The sequence below is a fragment of the Hydra vulgaris genome, chromosome 12 (assembly GCF_038396675.1).
Source record: "Hydra vulgaris chromosome 12, alternate assembly HydraT2T_AEP".
NCBI lineage: Eukaryota > Metazoa > Cnidaria > Hydrozoa > Anthoathecata > Hydridae > Hydra > Hydra vulgaris.
In genome coordinates this window covers 28,010,237-28,028,412 of record NC_088931.1, presented here as the reverse complement: position 1 = coordinate 28,028,412, position 18,176 = coordinate 28,010,237, and the positions used below count along the sequence as shown (strand labels likewise).

General features: G+C 25.4%; 1 protein-coding gene across 3 annotated transcripts; it reads left to right on the top strand.

Moving 5' to 3' along the window:
* The first annotated feature begins 3,203 nt into the window (after positions 1-3,203).
* LOC101235147 (ras-related and estrogen-regulated growth inhibitor-like protein) lies at positions 3,204-17,925 on the top strand. Of its 3 annotated transcripts, XM_065812801.1 has the most exons (6): positions 3,204-3,399; positions 3,830-3,936; positions 10,626-10,731; positions 10,874-10,930; positions 11,191-11,264; positions 17,172-17,925. In XM_065812801.1, the coding sequence occupies exons 3-6, from the start codon at positions 10,668-10,670 to the stop codon at positions 17,730-17,732; spliced, it is 756 nt and encodes a 251-aa protein (XP_065668873.1). In that variant the 5' UTR covers positions 3,204-3,399; positions 3,830-3,936; positions 10,626-10,667; the 3' UTR covers positions 17,733-17,925. The 3 variants fall into 3 exon arrangements, with proteins under 3 accessions (XP_065668873.1, XP_065668874.1, XP_065668872.1); XM_065812802.1 differs by lacking the exon at positions 3,830-3,936 and having other exon boundaries at positions 3,308-3,399; XM_065812800.1 differs by lacking the exons at positions 3,204-3,399; positions 3,830-3,936 and adding an exon at positions 9,213-9,338.
* Positions 17,926-18,176: the final 251 nt, after the last annotated feature.

Genomic DNA, 18,176 nt, shown 5'->3' with positions numbered 1-18,176 from the left:
GTTGGTTTTTAGGGCAAAAAAATAGGAGGCCAGTTTTATTTGTTGTAATGATATTTTTAACTAGATTTTAGCTCAAGAATATTTATTTTTAAATGCTAATAATATCAGATATGCTGCAAGAAAGCTCCTAAATCTTAGAGGAGAAGCGATCTTCGTGCGATCTCCTCAGTATTTTTATAATGCTTTAATATTTATTAACAATATAATTATAACATATACTTTAACAACAAGCAAATGATTATTAATGGTGGAAAAAGAAAAGACGAGATAGCTGCTTTTAAATCCAAAAGAACGCATAATGATCAATCTATTTGTTCTTGTTAATTTCATAGTATTTTAAAATTTTATTGTGATTTTATGAATGTTTATATTACTTTAAATAAAAAAAGAATTTTAAACAATTGTTTATTTATTTTATTAATTTCTATTTTTATTATTCCAGCGTTTTCTATGAAAATTCAATGATTTAAATAAAAAAACTGGCCTCCTAATTTTTTGCCGTAAAAACCTACAAACCCAAACGTGTAATTATATTATCCATGGTTCTACCACATTAATTGAATATAATTGCCAAAACACAACGTTTCTACCATAAGTTATAAAACATCAAAATCAGTAACTTTTCTTTTTTGTGATATTTCGGTCTAATTTGTATAGACCATCATTAGACGTAAAATGCCAATTTAAAAACCGTTACAATATAAAATTTTAAAAATCATTAAGAAGCCATTACAAAGACGACGTCAATAAAAATTCTTTTGCTTTTTTATGATTTTTTTAAATAGTGGTCTCCAACTATTTGAAGCAACTTTTACCTCGTTATCTCTGTTAAGCAGTACCGGGTATTGTTTAACCTCCTGAGATGATTGCGCATAGTTGATTTCAACATTTCTATCAGTTTTTACAGAAAATATTAGAATTCCAACAAAGAAAGACCTTATAATTAAGAAAAATTTCAAATAATCGATTAAAATAGATCATATTATTAAACTATGAGATTCATTTCACCTAAAAAACGTTTTTATTTAAAATTTTATTCAAATTTGGACGAGCAATCGTAATTTTAAGATTTTCTTTTAAGTTTTTCTTTAAAAAAAGAAATCTTCGGTCCGGATATTTTCGCTTCAAATATTTCTATTTTATGTCAGAGCAAAGGGGTAGTAGTTTTGTTACAACTCATACGGGACATGTTACTAAACTGTTACAACGTTGTGACGAGGATGGGGAGGGGGTCTAAAACGGTCAAAAGTTGCGTGACGTAATTTATGGACAACCCCAAAATTTATCATTTAAATTTTTTCGTCTTTTCATAATTCAAAGACCTGATCATTTAACGGAAATATGTCGTAGTAAGCAAAGTATCATAAAGACGCTATAATATTTTAAAATCACCGTCATATCTATATATCATATAAATCATACTAAACCGAGTATTACCTATAAATCATACTAAACCGAGTATTATCTTTTTTTGCCCCGGCCATTTCAATATTTATTTATACATTTTGGTATTGTAGCAATATTTAAACGGCAAAACGTATATACAAATTAAAAAAAAAAATTAGAAAATAACAATAACATTAATAATAATAACAATAGCATGCTTTAAAATAAGTTTTAAAAATAAAAAGAACATACAAATCTTCTTTTTGAAACTTTGAATATTTTTACGTTATACGAGCTAAACATGAATATTTTTACGTTATACGAGCTAAACACGAATTCTTTTACATTTTTATATAAGTTTGTATGTTTCACGTACAAAAGATGTTTTTGACAATGTCCCTCAGTTAAGACTTTCTGAAACAAAAACTAACTTTAAGCACTCATTGCGCACAACAGTATCAGAAACAATCTAAAATACACTTTGTGCTCTTCTTATATGGAATAAAATCTCAGCAATAGTAATGACTGTGTAAAAAAAATATGATTGTTTTCAAAACCTTATCAAAAAATATTCGATTTATTTAATACTGCGTTCGTTTAAATTTTTGTTTTTGATATTATTATAAAAGTTTAGTTTTGTAAAAACTTGAATGCTGCACAGAGGTTCTTAATAAATTTCTCTCTAACACATTTTATGAAAGTTTGTTTAATTAACTTTTATACGTTATTGAAGATTTTTGTTCACTCGTTAGGAGATTTACAACCTATAACTAGGGATCTACAGGAGTTCCGGCGGGAATTTGTATCTTTTAGATCAATTTGCTTCTGGCTGAAATTAAAAAAAATTTTTTACTTTTTTTTTATGACATGTGACACAGGCTGTGTTAACAAATCAAAAAATCATTATCCTACAGAGCAATGAAGAACTATAGGTAAACCTAGATAAAAAGTACAAATGTAATTTTATTTGCAGAAATGGTAGTACCGCAATTAGATTTGTATTTTTTACCTAGGTTTTCCTTTAGTTCTTCATTGCCCTGTAGGATAGTGATTTTTTGATTTATTTACACAGCCTGTGTCACATGTCATAAAAAAAAAGTAAAAAAAAATTTTAATTCCAGCCAGAAGCGAATTGATCTAAAAGACACAAATTCCGGTCGGAATTCCTGTACATTCTCAAAAAAAAAAAAATTAAAATATAATTATAAGTTACATAGTTATAAGTTATAACTATTTATTTTTTTATAATTATTATTATTTTTTTTGTGTGTGAAATTTTAACCATTAAAATCTCTATGGATCAGAAATCCTGCTGTCATGCCTGGTAAAATATCGTAAGCTATTTTTAACATTTATAAGAACGGCACTTAATTTTAGGAAATTGTTGCATAATTTTTGTTTACTTTTAGAACATTTCATGAGTTTATCTATCCAAGGATTATTAAAAGTTTTTGTTTTAATTTTTTTTTCTTCATATAGAAGAGCTTAATTAAAGATCGCTATAAGTTTAGTTTAAAAAAAATACAAAAAGATCATTTCATTATTAAATTTGAGCGAAATATTTGCGAGGGAAGGGTAAGTATTCAATAGTTATATTTAATAAGCAAATCACTGGGGAGTTATAAAAAAAGTTTCTTTTATGTCAGTTGAACTTTTCTTTATACCCATGGATCTAAAGAATTTCTCAATACAAAGTTTTGATATTTTGTAATTTTATTGAAATAACTTGGAATCTTTATAATATAATTTGGTTAACAGAAACCCGACGTGGTTTCGATGACGTAAACTCTCTTAACAATTTCAAACTGGTGGGTTTCAATATAATTTCATTAGAACGAAAAACAAATACGTATTTGGTGTACTGAATCATTGTATGTACTGAAAGTCAAAAAATTTTCTTTATATTTAAAAAGTCTCCACTTTGTCAAGCCACCACACGAGAGCGCAACAAGCGAAAAAACAAAATTATTTTAGACCACGTAACTGTAGCTTTATCTATCATGTGTATAAACAGTAAGTCATATACACATATTTTTTCTAGCTGTTGTATGTGTATATGTATGTTTTTAAATATATATACATATATATATATATATATATATATATATATATATATATATATATATATATATATATATATATATATATATATATATACATATATATATATATATATATATATATATATATATATATATATATATATATATATATATATATATATATATATATAATATATATATATACATATATATATATATATATGTATATATATACATATATATATACATATATATATATATATATATATATATATATATATATATATATATATATATATATATATATATATATATATATATATAAATGGAAAACCCATAGTTTTTATAAATATGCAAAAATTAGCAATTGTGCAATATGTTGTGACGTCAGTCATGTTTAGTGCCTCTGGTCAAATCGTCTCTGGTTATGTGTATAAAGCTGACCATTTATGGATAACAAAAAACGAAAGTTGATCACTTAATCTACATTACAATCCAAATCAGAACGGTTTGATTTTATTCGTTTTCTTGACTTGTTTTTTATTGCTTTTTTCATTGCAGGAACTAAAGTACCTATTAGTTATAATTTAAGCAATCTTTTCAGTGAAAAGTTATTTGAATTAACTAAAGAAAATAGCATCTTGATGCTAAGAAAACAGTATCTTGTTATATAACTGGTCACTCTACCCATTTATTGCAACCTCTTGATGTTGGATTTTATAGACCTTTTATAAAATGTTGGAAGATAATACTTGATCAATCGTAAACCTCTTGTTCAAAAAAAGCACAGAAAATTACAAAAATATATTTCCTTTGTTCTAAAGTTAGAAATTATTTAGATCAAAAGGTAATCAATAACTTAGTAGCTTAGTGGTTTTGAAAAATATATGGATTTACCTATTAGATGTAAGTATTATCTTCAATCGTTTGCCAGATGGTGATAAAGACATTAAAACAGTAGTCGCCAAGCAAGAGGAAAAAGGGGAAAAAAAAATACTTTTGACCTTGGAAAAAAGTATTTCTTTTGAGGATTTTTTAACAAAATGTAAAGATGTTCCCCCTACATTGTCTGTAAGTGAAACTGATGTAAGTGTGATTCATTTTATTTTAGTCCTTCTTAAAACAGATCTTAGAACGAAACAAAAAACCGAATGGGTGTTTGTTATGAAATAATGTTAAATTATTTTATCAATAATAAATTTATGTAAAACTACACTGTTGTTTTTATCGAATTTTAAAGCAAAACAATTTGTTTTGAATAGGTTTTGCTTTTACAGAAAACGTATTCAAAGTTCAAATTCAAAGGGGTGGCTTTGAATGACTATTTAAGTTTGAATGGCTATTTAAGTTAATATTAAACAAAATCCTTTTACTTAAATAATATTTTGAATTTGAATTATGTAAAAGTCAACCTCAGCCCCTATATTCAATTTGTTAAATTATAAATAGCCAATAGTGAAGGAGGAGCAAGTAAAAACATCTCAAAAACGTTCAAAGTTACGGTTCAAGGTTACGTACGTTCAAAGTTACGGCTTACGGTACATATAAAAATACTTCTCAAAAAAGCTAAAATCTTGAGTAAACAACTTAACGTAAAAACGATATTAAAAAATATTGTCAGTAATTAATGACATAATGGAAGAAAATAAAAGTGAGACTAAGTATTACCTTAAAGAATTATTATTAATAATAGTTATTATTTTAAATAATTGTTAATATCATTAATATTGCTAATAATTTTTTAAAGGTAATATGAGTCTTTTTTAATTTATTTCCACTATACTTTTAATTACTGACAGTACTTTTTAATATCATTTTTACATTTAGTAATTTGTTTACTAAACTTTTTAGAAGTATTTAATAATATTTAATAAAAGTACTAAAATATTTTTCATTTTGTGCTATATAATATCTTACATTATTTGTTATTAAACTCATCTGATATTTTATCAGGAAAAAGTATATCAAAACTATTGATATGAATTTAACAGTAAATATCACAATAAAAAAAGCGTAACCATGGGCGGGACAACAGATCTGGCGGATCCGGCAAACGCCGATTTTTCCCTGCTGTTTATTAGGTTTTTTATTTCTTTATATATTTTGTTTGATTTTAATTTAACATTTTTATAGTTGTATTGTTTAAATGTAAATCATAAAGCGCAAATAATTTTAAAAATATATTAAGTACTAAAAATATTAAAGAGTCATTTTTTAGAATTATATCTATATAATAGCTTATATACCCTAGCTCTAAAAATGAAGTATTACCATCCGAATTCCACCCGCCAAAGTCTTTTAAGTTCGACGAGCGTGAACTTGGCTTTAGTGAACTTTCGTTTTAAATTCATTAACAAAGATGTGAGTGAAATGCTAAGCTCTGAGTACCAGAAAGACAAGAAGATAAACGGAAAGATGTTCTTTAACATTTTACAAAGTATTCGCTTTCTCGTCAAAGTATAGCACTTTGTGGTCATTACAATGATGAAGACAGTAACTTTCTTAAGCTATTGAAATTGCGGTGCAACGACTGTCTAGGATTGAGCGAGCGGGAAGAAAAGAAAAAGAATAAGTATACTTCAGGCAAGATTCAAAATGAATGCATAAAAAGAATGTCATATTCTTATATATTCATATTCTCAGAGAAATCAGTAGGAATGTATCCCTTAATCGAAATTATATAACATATGTATAGACATTTCAAACCGTGAGTAATTTGCGCTGTGCATCAGGTGGGTGGATCTTGTTGGCTAAGAGAACCTCATTGACTCTACAATGTAGACAAGATAGATTCAAATACTTTGGTTTCCGCTGTCGATGATGTCCTCACAAGCATGTCCCTTAAACTAAATAATTATAGAGGGCAATGCTATGATGGCAATGCTAATATGGTTGGAAAAATTAATGACGTCGCAACACAGGTACTCCGTGGTGAATCTTGTGCGGTAGTAACCCGTTGTTACGGCCACGCTTTAAGTCTTGCAGTTAGAGATTCCATCAAAAAGTCTAAAATATGTCAAGATGTTTTAGACTCAGCATATTTTTTTAAAATTAAATTTTAAATAAAGTTTCAAAATCAATCCGGAATAGTTCTAAACGCAATGATGCTTTGGATCGAATTAAAGTTGAATTGAAATTAAATAAATCCTTCAACATTCGTTTATTCTGTCCGACAAGATCGGTTGTTAAAGGCAAACCATTTTCAAGCATCATCAACCATCAGTCTCTAAACATATCATAAAAAGATTGTTTAAGCCGCACTTTAGATCCTATAACCAAGAATAGAATAGTTGGTGTTAAAACACAGATGTCGAAATTCAAGGTGTTTTTTGGGCTCCAACTTAGTAAATTAAGTAAGGTTTTAAAGATGGCTGATAATTTTTACAAAACGCTCCAAAATAAGTCTCTTTCAGTTGCTGAAGCTCAGAAGATTGCTGAGCTTACAGTAAATACAATGAGCAGACAGTGAAATCAATGCTCAATGACGAATCATATTTGTCATTTTTGATGTTACCACCTCCTTAGCTAAGCAGTTGAATGATGATAATCTTAAATTACCTCGAAAGCAAAAAATGCTTCAACAATATGAGATTGGAGAAGGCGAAGCATTTCGCAGAGTTGATGTTAAACAAAAATCTTGCTGTTTGTGGTATCAGAGATCGTTTCGATCAGCCAGGGTACGTGGTCCACAAAAATCTTGAATGTCATCTTCGAAAAGCTGCAAATGGACATACCTATAAAGAACATCTGAATGAGGTATGTGCCTGTATAATAATATTTCAAACTTATTATTATTTGTGACATTAATCAATCAATATATCTTTAATTGTATGATCAATCGTTATCTATATAGTACATTTATTTATGATGCTTTAGATCACACTTTCTAGGGCCATGATTTGAACAAGGATCAACTAGACGCTCAACTTGTAACCTTTCATTCGGTCTTGGTCAATAATGATACAACATTTCTTGATAATTGTTTGAATTACATTAGAAGCCTATTGGAAGCATAACTGTCCTTTTTTAGCGAAGTATGCACTATTGTGCAATTAATTCTTGTGATGCTGGCTACAAACGCATTGAGTAAACACAGTTTTTTATCAATGCAACAGATTTTCTATGAAATTTTTGTCTTTTTCTTAGCAGGGGAAGATCGAGTAACTTATAAATATGATCAAATAAAACAAACTTTTAACACTGAAAATTTATTTCGCTTCTCTACAATTTAGAGAATTTAGAATGGGGCCTGCAATACATTGTTTTCCAGGCTATTTTTAAAAACTCTAATAAACTGGGTATTATTATTATTTACTTCTTTATTATCATGCCTATTAAGAGTCTATGAAATCTCTTATAACAATTTTGAATAGTTAAAAACATGTAATCATGGAAAAATTATCTTATTTAAGTCTTATTTAATTCGACTAAACTAAAGCAGTAAGTTCAAAAAATTTAATAAAAAAAAAAAAAAACTTTTTTTTTTAAAAATACATAATTAATCACACAATTCACAATGAATCGCACGATTATTGTAATATAATTATGTTTTCATTATACTTAAGGTTTCAGACCGAGAGATTATAATGTCAGCTGTCAATAACTCGCTGTTACTTAAGAATCATGATATGTCGCTGTCAACAAATTCTTTCCGAAAGAGTTTAAAAAAGAACTCAATAAAAATTATAAATATGACATAAACTTGGTTTGTTAAAAATGCAGCTATAAATACAAAAACGGAATGTGACTTTTTAAGCATCATCTTTCTTTGAACCCCGGTTCACCGGCTTTCTTCTGTCAATTAATTGACGGGTGTGGTTTTTTACTGTTATGTCTGTTTTTTCATGTTATGTCTTAATTTCTTTATGAAAACATACATTAATCAGATTCCCAAAGAAAAAAAGTCCTCATTCTGAACAAGTTTTCAGAATTAATTTTAAAATGTACTTAACTGAAAAATTTTATATCAGCGCCCCTAAACAAGATGGGGCCTTGCCTATCCAAGGCTCTGTTGAAATTACATATTTTAGGCTTACTTTAAGCTTTAATTTTCTGTAAAAATAAACATTTTTCTACTTTGTTTTTTATCACAATTTTTCGTTATGGGGTACGGATTTTCCACATTTTCTATACATTCCTTTTTTTGTGCGTTTATTTTAGCGATTTTAATTTTAATGACCTATTTTAAAAAATGATTTATTTATATGTAAAAAAAAAAAATATCATTTTATGATTTTTTTTGTCTCCGCGTCAGCAATTTTAATTCGATGGCTTTTTGTTTTTAAAAGCATAAAATATTGATACACAAACGTGCAAGGTTTAATAAAATGATAAATTTAATAAAAACTTAAAGCTTAAACTGGGTTAACTCCTGAGCACTTGAGAACCCTTTATTGCCCGCGCTCCAATCATGTTAAATATGCTCTTGAAATTCTTGAACTAAAGTATACGTAGATTGTAGATTTATGAACTTAAATTACACAGCTTCTGATTAAAGGTTTTAATTAAAAATAGCAAATAACTTCCGGTGTTTTACGATTTTAAACTGACAGTTTTAAGCAAGAACCTTTGTTAGGTACCAAACGTATTCTCTTTTTTTTTTTTTTTTTGGTTATATATATATATAGATATATATATTTTTTTCTTTCCGATTGATATGGTCTAAAATGCAAACGCATTTTTTTTTTTTTTATTAAACCAAAAAAAGTTCGCAATCGCATGTTTTTAATAAACATCAAAAATTATGTAGGATCAGTTGTATATATTATTTGTTTTCTTATCAGTTTACAATGTGAGTTTATATAAGGATTCACATTTTTTTTAAATATTTTTTAACTGTGAGTAAAATGTTGAATTTAGAATTTTTACACATTTTTGATACTAAATAGTCTAACTTGAAAAAAAATCAAAGTAAGTAACTTTTCTACTATTAAAACTATTTTTTACTACTTTTCTATTTCAGTCTTTTTATAAACGGCTATTGTAGGAAACAATCAAGAACTTTTTTATGTACGCCGGCAAAGTGTTATGTCTACGTGCAGCTGTTAAATGTTACAATAAATAACGTTTTAATGTACACCATTGCAGAAGCTAGAGTAGACCATAATTTATTTTTTACTTACTAGGCCAAAATTACAATGTATTCCGAGTACATGTTCAATAACATAACGTAACAAGCGTCTGCGGCCATAAACGCAAAAATACGTTTTTTATTGGAAATATATTGCGAAAAAAATACCTACTAGGTTACCATTAATTAGATCTGAATTTTAAAAACTGGCGCTAAAAAAATGTTTGTTTTTTTACTATTATTGTAAAAGGGATGTTAAAGATATTTTTAACATCGTTGTTAAAATAATAAAAAGCTAAAAAAAAACTGTAAAAGAACTTCAAATTTACTGATGCAAATGTTATTAATTAAATTTCTTTTTTTTTCATATGTGATATAATTTTCTCATACAATAATAACTTCATCACAATTCATGGTATATTGCATTCTCACAGTATACCAAATTACAATGTATACAATATATATGCGTGTGTGTGTATGGTTGCGTGTATTTAATAAATAAAATAAAACTAAATATATATATATATATATATATATATATATATATATATATATATATATATATATATATATATATATATATATATATATATATATATATATATATATATATATATATATATATATATATATATATGTATATATATATATATAAACTATTACGAGTTACTGGTATGGTAAGATTTTTAATAGATTTAATATTATGAATTATTTACTAAATAAGTTTACGATAAAGATAGGTTATGTGGAAAAGACGATAACATGGATAGAATAAAGTAAACAATATTAGCCTTATGTACTTAAAGTAAACAATATTTGCCCTATATTTTTCTTATGCTTTGAAAACATTTTTTTAAATTGAGAAGTTGTTGTAAAAAAAAGATTGAAAGAAATTTGAAAGTGTTGTTGTTTTTTTTAATTTTTTTTTCAAATCTTATCTTTCTTTTCAAAACTCATCCTTTGCATTTAAACGAAAAGCGACATTTACATTAATAAATAATTTGTTTAGCATTTGAATTTACTTTTATTGTATTATTTGAGTTTATATTTCCTTAAGAAAGTCAACATTAGAGTGCTTGTTTATTTGTTACTATAGAAACACCAACCTCTTTTACGTTTTCTTGCAGGAAATTTCAAAAATACAAGACTCTTAAAATATTTCAAAAACCATGAGAGATGAGCCAGTTGTAATTCGATTAGCAATTTGTGGAGCAAAAAATAGTGGAAAATCAGGTTTGAACCTGATTTATTTGGTTTTTAATTGATATTTTGCTTGCTCTATTTGTTATACGTTAAAACCGTTACTACGGTTTAACTAATTTTATTTACTTTAATTTAAACTTCAAAGATCTTTTAAATGTTTATTACATTCAAGCACTCTCGGTGAGATTTCTAACACGAAGATTTATTGGGGAATATGATTCTAACCAAGGTACAAAAGTTATTCTATCAAAACTATTTTATATTTAAAAAAAAAAAAAACGTTTGCGTCAACATATTATTATTTATAGTAAAAATTACATAGGTTTATTCCATTTGATTTTATTTGTCCTTTTTTTGTGATAATTTATCATGCTATACATTAAAATTTTATTGTGATTTTTTATTAAAATATGCATTAACTTTCTAAACATAGTTTATAGGACAATTATGTATTGTTTTATAAATTCTAAATGTTTGAAATTTTTTTAGATGTTATTTTTGAGAGATCAATTGTATTAGCAGATAAAAAAGTTGAACTGCAAGTAAACGATACTACTGAAAAGGTATCATCTACTTAACAGCAATTAGAATTTTTATAAAACTCAAAAAGCATATCTGTTCATTTTAAAATAATAAAATTTATATTTTAGCCAAAATGAAACTTTGTTATGTGTTAAGCTTCATAATCTCTTTTGAGGTTTGCTGTAACTATGTTGCTGTAACTATGATATAATAAATGTCATGTGTAACCAAATATAAAAAGTGTATTCATACAATATTCTAAAAAAAAGTGAAGATGTGTTTAGTGTTGTTTTGTAGAAATTAAAAAAGCATAATAATTTGTTAAATATAAATATGACATTATGCAAATATTACATCATGCAAATATGACATCATACAAATATGACATCATGCACGTTTGTGTATAAAGCAATGTTTACATACTTTATACATATTCGCAAATTTTTTTAATAATAATTTGCTTTATAAATTATACATATTTGCAAATATCTTCTCAGAATGTTTCCACTTATGCTCTCATAATTTGATGATTATTTATTGATTTACTTATTTATTTATTAAACTGATATTTATACAGGATAAACATTTTCAGTTATACAACCTGTTATCAAAATGTGTCGTGTTAAAAAATAACATTTTTATCTACAAAAATTTAAAAAAGTTATAAAAACTAATAAAATGTACATTAATGCTGCTTCAAAAAAAGTGATTATATAAGTTATATTTAAAAAATGTGAGTTCATGAGTATTTTGGTAACTCGCTAAAATGTTTTTTTTTTCTCTGCAAAGAAAGAAGAGCATTTTGTAATTCCGATTTTTATTTTCGGAATTCTTGACAATAAGCATTGTCTGGTATATTTCTTATATTAAATGGTCTCGAAGTAATTTCGTATGTTGAATGGTTACGAAGTAATTTCTAAATTTGCTTGAAAATTTAATGCATAGTCAAGGTTTTTAAAATCAAAAACTGTTTGAACCACTTTCGTAATCTAGATCATTACAAACAAAATCTTCAAAAAAGACTTCAGCACGTTCTGAATATATAAAATTAAAAAATGTTAACAACATTAAAAAAATGCTCAAAACACTTTTAAAACCTTGATAAGAACGTTAAATGTAATGTTTTATTTAGAATATTTCGAGTCAGATAGGAGATACCGTGTTTGGTAGGAGATGCTGGGTTAAATAACCTTTATTGAAAAAATTATTGGTTTATATTAATATAATGCTTATAAAATCATATTAATGAAACTCTGCATAAAAGATTGCTTCAATAAGCTAATTTCCTGGTTTCAAAACATAAAAGTTTTATTATAAAAGATTATAATTAAAGGCTTATTTTTTCGCATAACAATTTTTTAGTATATATTCATTTGAAGATATATATTTATTCATTTATTAATTGTATATTTGAAAAGCAATGATAATGATAACAATGAATTTATTTTCAGGTAGAAAAATTTAAACAGCTTCTTAGTCACTACAAAATAAATTCATTATTATGGTAATCGAGATTTAATAACTATAAGCAACCCTGGGTATAAACCTGTACATGCGTTATGCAACGGATATAAAATTCAACTTAAAACTGTTAGATATAAAACTTCCTAAAACTTTTATTTATAAACAATTGTTATATTATTTGAAAAAGCCAAATGGTAATTGAAGTATTTTTTCTTAGAATTACTTTTGATATTATTTTTAAAAAACCTAATAATGAACATATTTATGAGACTGACCAATGACCTGTTTACTGAAAATGACCATAGAACTATTTATAAGACTGACCAATGACCTGTTTACTGAGAATGACCATGGACTAATTTATGAGACTGACCATGGATCTGTTTTTGAGATTGTACGTATTACAGTGAGGGGCCTCCAGTAATAATTGTTTTTTTTAGTTAAAGAATTGTTTTCATATAATGAAAGCTAAAAATGTTTTAACTTTCATGAAATGAAAATAAAACTCTTTTAAAAAATGCAAAACATCAAATAAATTGAAATTAATTTAATAATGTCCTAAAATATAATGTAAAAAAATTGTAAACAATAACTGTAACGACAAAAAAAAACTTATTAAAAAAAACTGTTCATAACACAAAGTAAAAACTTTTAAAAATATAAAAAACAAAAATCTTTTTAGTTTAAGATACCGTAGAGAAAACATAAAGATGAAATACAGATGAAATAAAAATGAAAAGATAAAATTTTGTAACAAAAACAGTAGTGATGTACTAAGATTGAAAAAAATTTTAATGTTTAACTAGATTAGGATGATTTTAAATTCATATAAATAATATTTTGAAATATTTTACAAAAACAAAAGCTTTTTTGCATAAACTTTGTCTGCCTACCATTTTATTTGAAACATATGTTGTAAACAAGATGTTGAAAAATAGGCAATCAGCAATATCTGTCATAAATCAGAACAAATATTTACTATTTAAACTCTAACTATAAGCTGCTTAAAGTTTCACTCCACTATCAAACAAATATGAAAAATTTAGACAATTAAATCCAAATTACTTCCAAAATGGCTTCCAAATTAGGATTTAATAAAATGATAAAAAAGATTAAAAGATGCTTTATATAAATTTATAAAAACTTTATGTAAATTTATAAAAAAACTTATCAAAAACTGTGATTTAAAATGTTTCTCCAAATCTTTGACAAAAATTCGAAATACCTTTTTTAATCAAGTTAAAAAATATTTGTCTTAAATCTCACACTGATGAGAATTTTGAAAGAATAGGCGGAAAATGGCTGCAGCACAGCAACAGTGTGACGTAGTATAACAGATCGGCCAGGAAAGGATATGAATACGACTATTATGCAATTTAATTTACCTTTTTTATTAGCCAAATATTTTTATTACCAAAACAAAAAACTATTTTGGCAGAATTGCAAATATTTAGTAAAAAATTAGGAGTATTTATAGCGGAATTACAAATATTGATTAGAAATATAAAGTATTTTATTTTACAGGAATTAAAAATATTTATGCAGAAATTATAAATGTTTCACAGGAATTTAAAATATTTACACAGACACTGTATCAAGAATTGTGTTTAATATCTTTCTAAAAAATTTTGATTATAATTTACGATAGGAACTAGGGAAACCTTATTAAAACTCAATATAATAAGCCGTATGTATTAAATTCAGGTCGCATGGTAACATAACTACAATCGACTTGAAAGTTTAATAGAAAAGTATTTTTTTTAATTTTTATTTTTAAGAATAGACTAAAGTAGAATCAAAAATAGTTTTACAACCATTTCAACATTTTGTAACATATCCAATAAATTACTGCAACCCGAAAATTAGGATTTGGTGGCAATTGTTTTGTTTATTAAAAAAAATCGATTTTATATAATGGAATTTAGACAAAAACTTTGTGATGTTTTATACTAAATGTTTAAGCATTAAAACTAAGAATGAAATTTATAAAATTATAAATTTAAAATTAAAATTAAATGTCTCATTATTTTATACATTTACATATATATATACATTATACATACATATATATGAACGTTTTACCCATGCAAAACCTCTTTAGTAAGTTTTGCCTTGCTTTTCGCGGACCATTTTTATGGAACAAAATAGTTTTAAAAAATTTTTCTCAAGTTTTTATTGAACAATGTAACTACAACTCATTTAAACGAAAACTTAAAGAATTAATTTTTACAGTTGATGATTTGGTAATATACTTTTAATATATATATATATTTTTGTATATCTCCTTTTTACCTTTAAAAATTTATATATAAACTAATATATATATATACTAAGACAAAATTTATATATATACTAAAATTTTAAAAATTTATATATATACTAAGACTTTTATGCATTTTATTTTGGATATATAGTATATACATCAGATTTAAATAATCCAACGGACTTTTCCGTAAAGAAAAAATTTGTAATTACCTTGTTCATCTTTTATCAATATTACGAGAAATTATCACGTTTATGTTAGCGGTTCTCGACGACAAGACCTAACGGTCTTCTACGAGTCCCCGCGAGCTTGTATTTTTTATCGATCTAATTTTGTAAATTTTTTATTGTCATTTGCTTTTTTATTCTTATCTTGTAATCATGTAAACTTTATATTTTATAACGACATGTTGCTTAAAATGTAATAAAGAACAAAATAAATAAATAAAATAAAAAAATACCCAACTTTAAAATTAATTGAATAAATCATTGAAAATTAGGAGGTTCAAGTTTCAAGGCTTGGTCTTGTCACATATGCAACATTGGTATATATATATATATATATATATATATATATATATATATATATATATATATATATATATATATATATATATATATATATATATATATATATATATATATATATATATATATATATATATACAATGTTACATATGTGACAAGACCAAGCCTTGAAACTTGTTTATCTTTTGATATTATCTAGTATCCTTTATATATATATATATATATATATATATATATATATATATATATATATATATATATATATATATATATATATATATATATATATATATATATATATATATAATATATAAGGCTGGAACTTCCTAATAAAATGCACTTTCGCAACAAGACCATTAAATTTTCTTAGAGAAGCTTAAAAATCATTAGAAAAAAATTTCAAATTCCATTAAAAAACTTTTTGGCATTTAAAAGAAACGATCTTGTAAGGTTAAGAAGCATCTTGTTCGGCATAGGCTTAGAGCATGATGCGAGTTGTTGAGCATAGAGTAGAATGCAATACAAAAAAATGCTTATCTGAACAGAAGGTTGATTGATTTTAAGTTTATAATAGCATTGTACACTACAACATTTTTTTTAGTTTTTAGTTATCAAGACCAGATTTTTCTACACTAATTTCAAATTTTTGATAATTATATTTCAAGATTAGAGAGTACCAATGATATTCACTCATTTAAATTGATTTAATTAAAAATATAGAAAATATAACGCAAATGATGAAATATAGAAATAGATTAAAATTAAACACCATAGACAACACATACAGTTTGCATAGCTATATTTAAAATGAATTTTTTTTAATTAGAAAATTTAGTAGTTATTTTTATATCATTAAAAGAACTCTTTAAAATATACCTGATGTAAAAGAAAACTCTAGAAATTTTTGTTAAAAGGATACTAGATGATATCAAAAGATAAACAAAAAAGTTAGTAAAAAGTTTTTTAAATGTTAAAGTGTTCTTCAACCAAATGTCAAAAATGCTTTGATTTTTTTCTCACTCTTTTATTTTTATTTACTTCATGTTAATTGCAAAGTAGCATATTACTTTATTTAAAAAATAAATTATTTTGTTAATGAAAAATAAGACGGGGTTTTATAAATACACATTTTACATAAAATATAAATACTTCTTTTCAATATATTTTTAGTTTTTATTAAGCATATAACAACGTGTAACAAAACTATTTTTTAATAAAAAAAACTCACTAGATTTTTGAGGTTTCACTAGATTCTAGAATTTTTACTAGATTCTGATAACTTCTGCGTTGACAAATTTTAAAAACATTTAGATTCTTAAAAAAACAATTATCTTTCTAGCACAGTCCATTGTTTTCAGTCTTATCTTGTCCATCTTGTAACATAAAGTTAATCAAGAATAGTTAAAATTTCTTTAAGTGCAAATCCACTTTGCTTTTTAAACTTCGATTTTAAATTTTGAATTTTTTGCGAGAAAGTTTGTTTCTATATTTTTCATGAAATACTTTCATGTTTTTTTAAATATTTTACTTGGTATACAAATAAAAACAAAATTAATATCATTTTTATTATCAAATATAAAGATGAGAGGGCAGAGCAAGGGGAGCCGCGAATAGAGTGAAAGAGAGAGAAAGAGAGAGAGAGAGTAAGAGAGAGATTATATAAAATATTTATAGTTTTTTTATTTTATTTATAGGAATGGATAAAAAATCCTCAAAAGCTTATAAATTGGGCAACAGTAATTGTCGTTGTGTATTCAATAACAGATTATGGAAGCTTTTTAGTGGCACGTAATATATTAAATGCATTGCATAACATAAAACCACTTTGCTCCGAACTAACTTTGCTTGTAGGAAACAAAAAAGACTTGCAGCACTTTAGAACTGTCAAGAAGAGCGAAGCAAAAAGTTTAGCAATGACCTTTGGTATTAAGTTTATTGAATGTTCTGCAGCCGAAGATTTTGATGAAATTCATGGTTCTTTTACACGACTCTTTTTCTCGCATTTGTTACTTTTAAAAAATAGTTCGGATGAATTGGAAGAAGAAACTCATCCGGGAAGAAGAAAATCATTTCTTTCAACCCTAATGCCAAAGCCTAATTTTGATCAAAATATAACAAATAACTTGGAACAAAATATAAAAGGTTTGAACAGCGCAAAACAACCGGAAGTTAAAAATGCAAGTAATAAATTATCATTGAGAAGAAAGATTTCTGGAATAGGTTCTCGTTTAGTCGGGACGCAAGTTACAAAGTAGTTGTTTGTATTTTTCTGTTTAAAAATTTGAAATAAAGTACGCATTTAACTATATTTATAAAAATAAAAGTATGGAAGGTTGTAAATATGTCAAACAATATCTGCCAAAGATTACGTGTTTCATAAAACTTGTAAAATATTTAGTATCTTAGTTACGAGTATTTATAATATGTTAATAAATCGTTTTTTCTAAATGTTTTATCTGTGATTTAGTCTGTTTTTATATTTTATATGCATAAAATTTATAAAGTTTTAGTTAAAAAAGAACAGAAAAGAACTTAGTTAAAAAAGAACATTTATATTGTTTGGGTAATTACCCAAATTAAACAAACAATATTAATTTTTTTTTAGAACATACTTCAGCGTACACTCTACGTACACTTCATGGAACACAAGTTTATTTAGCTCTAAACTATTTTCTGTTCCGTAGATTTTGTATTTCTAT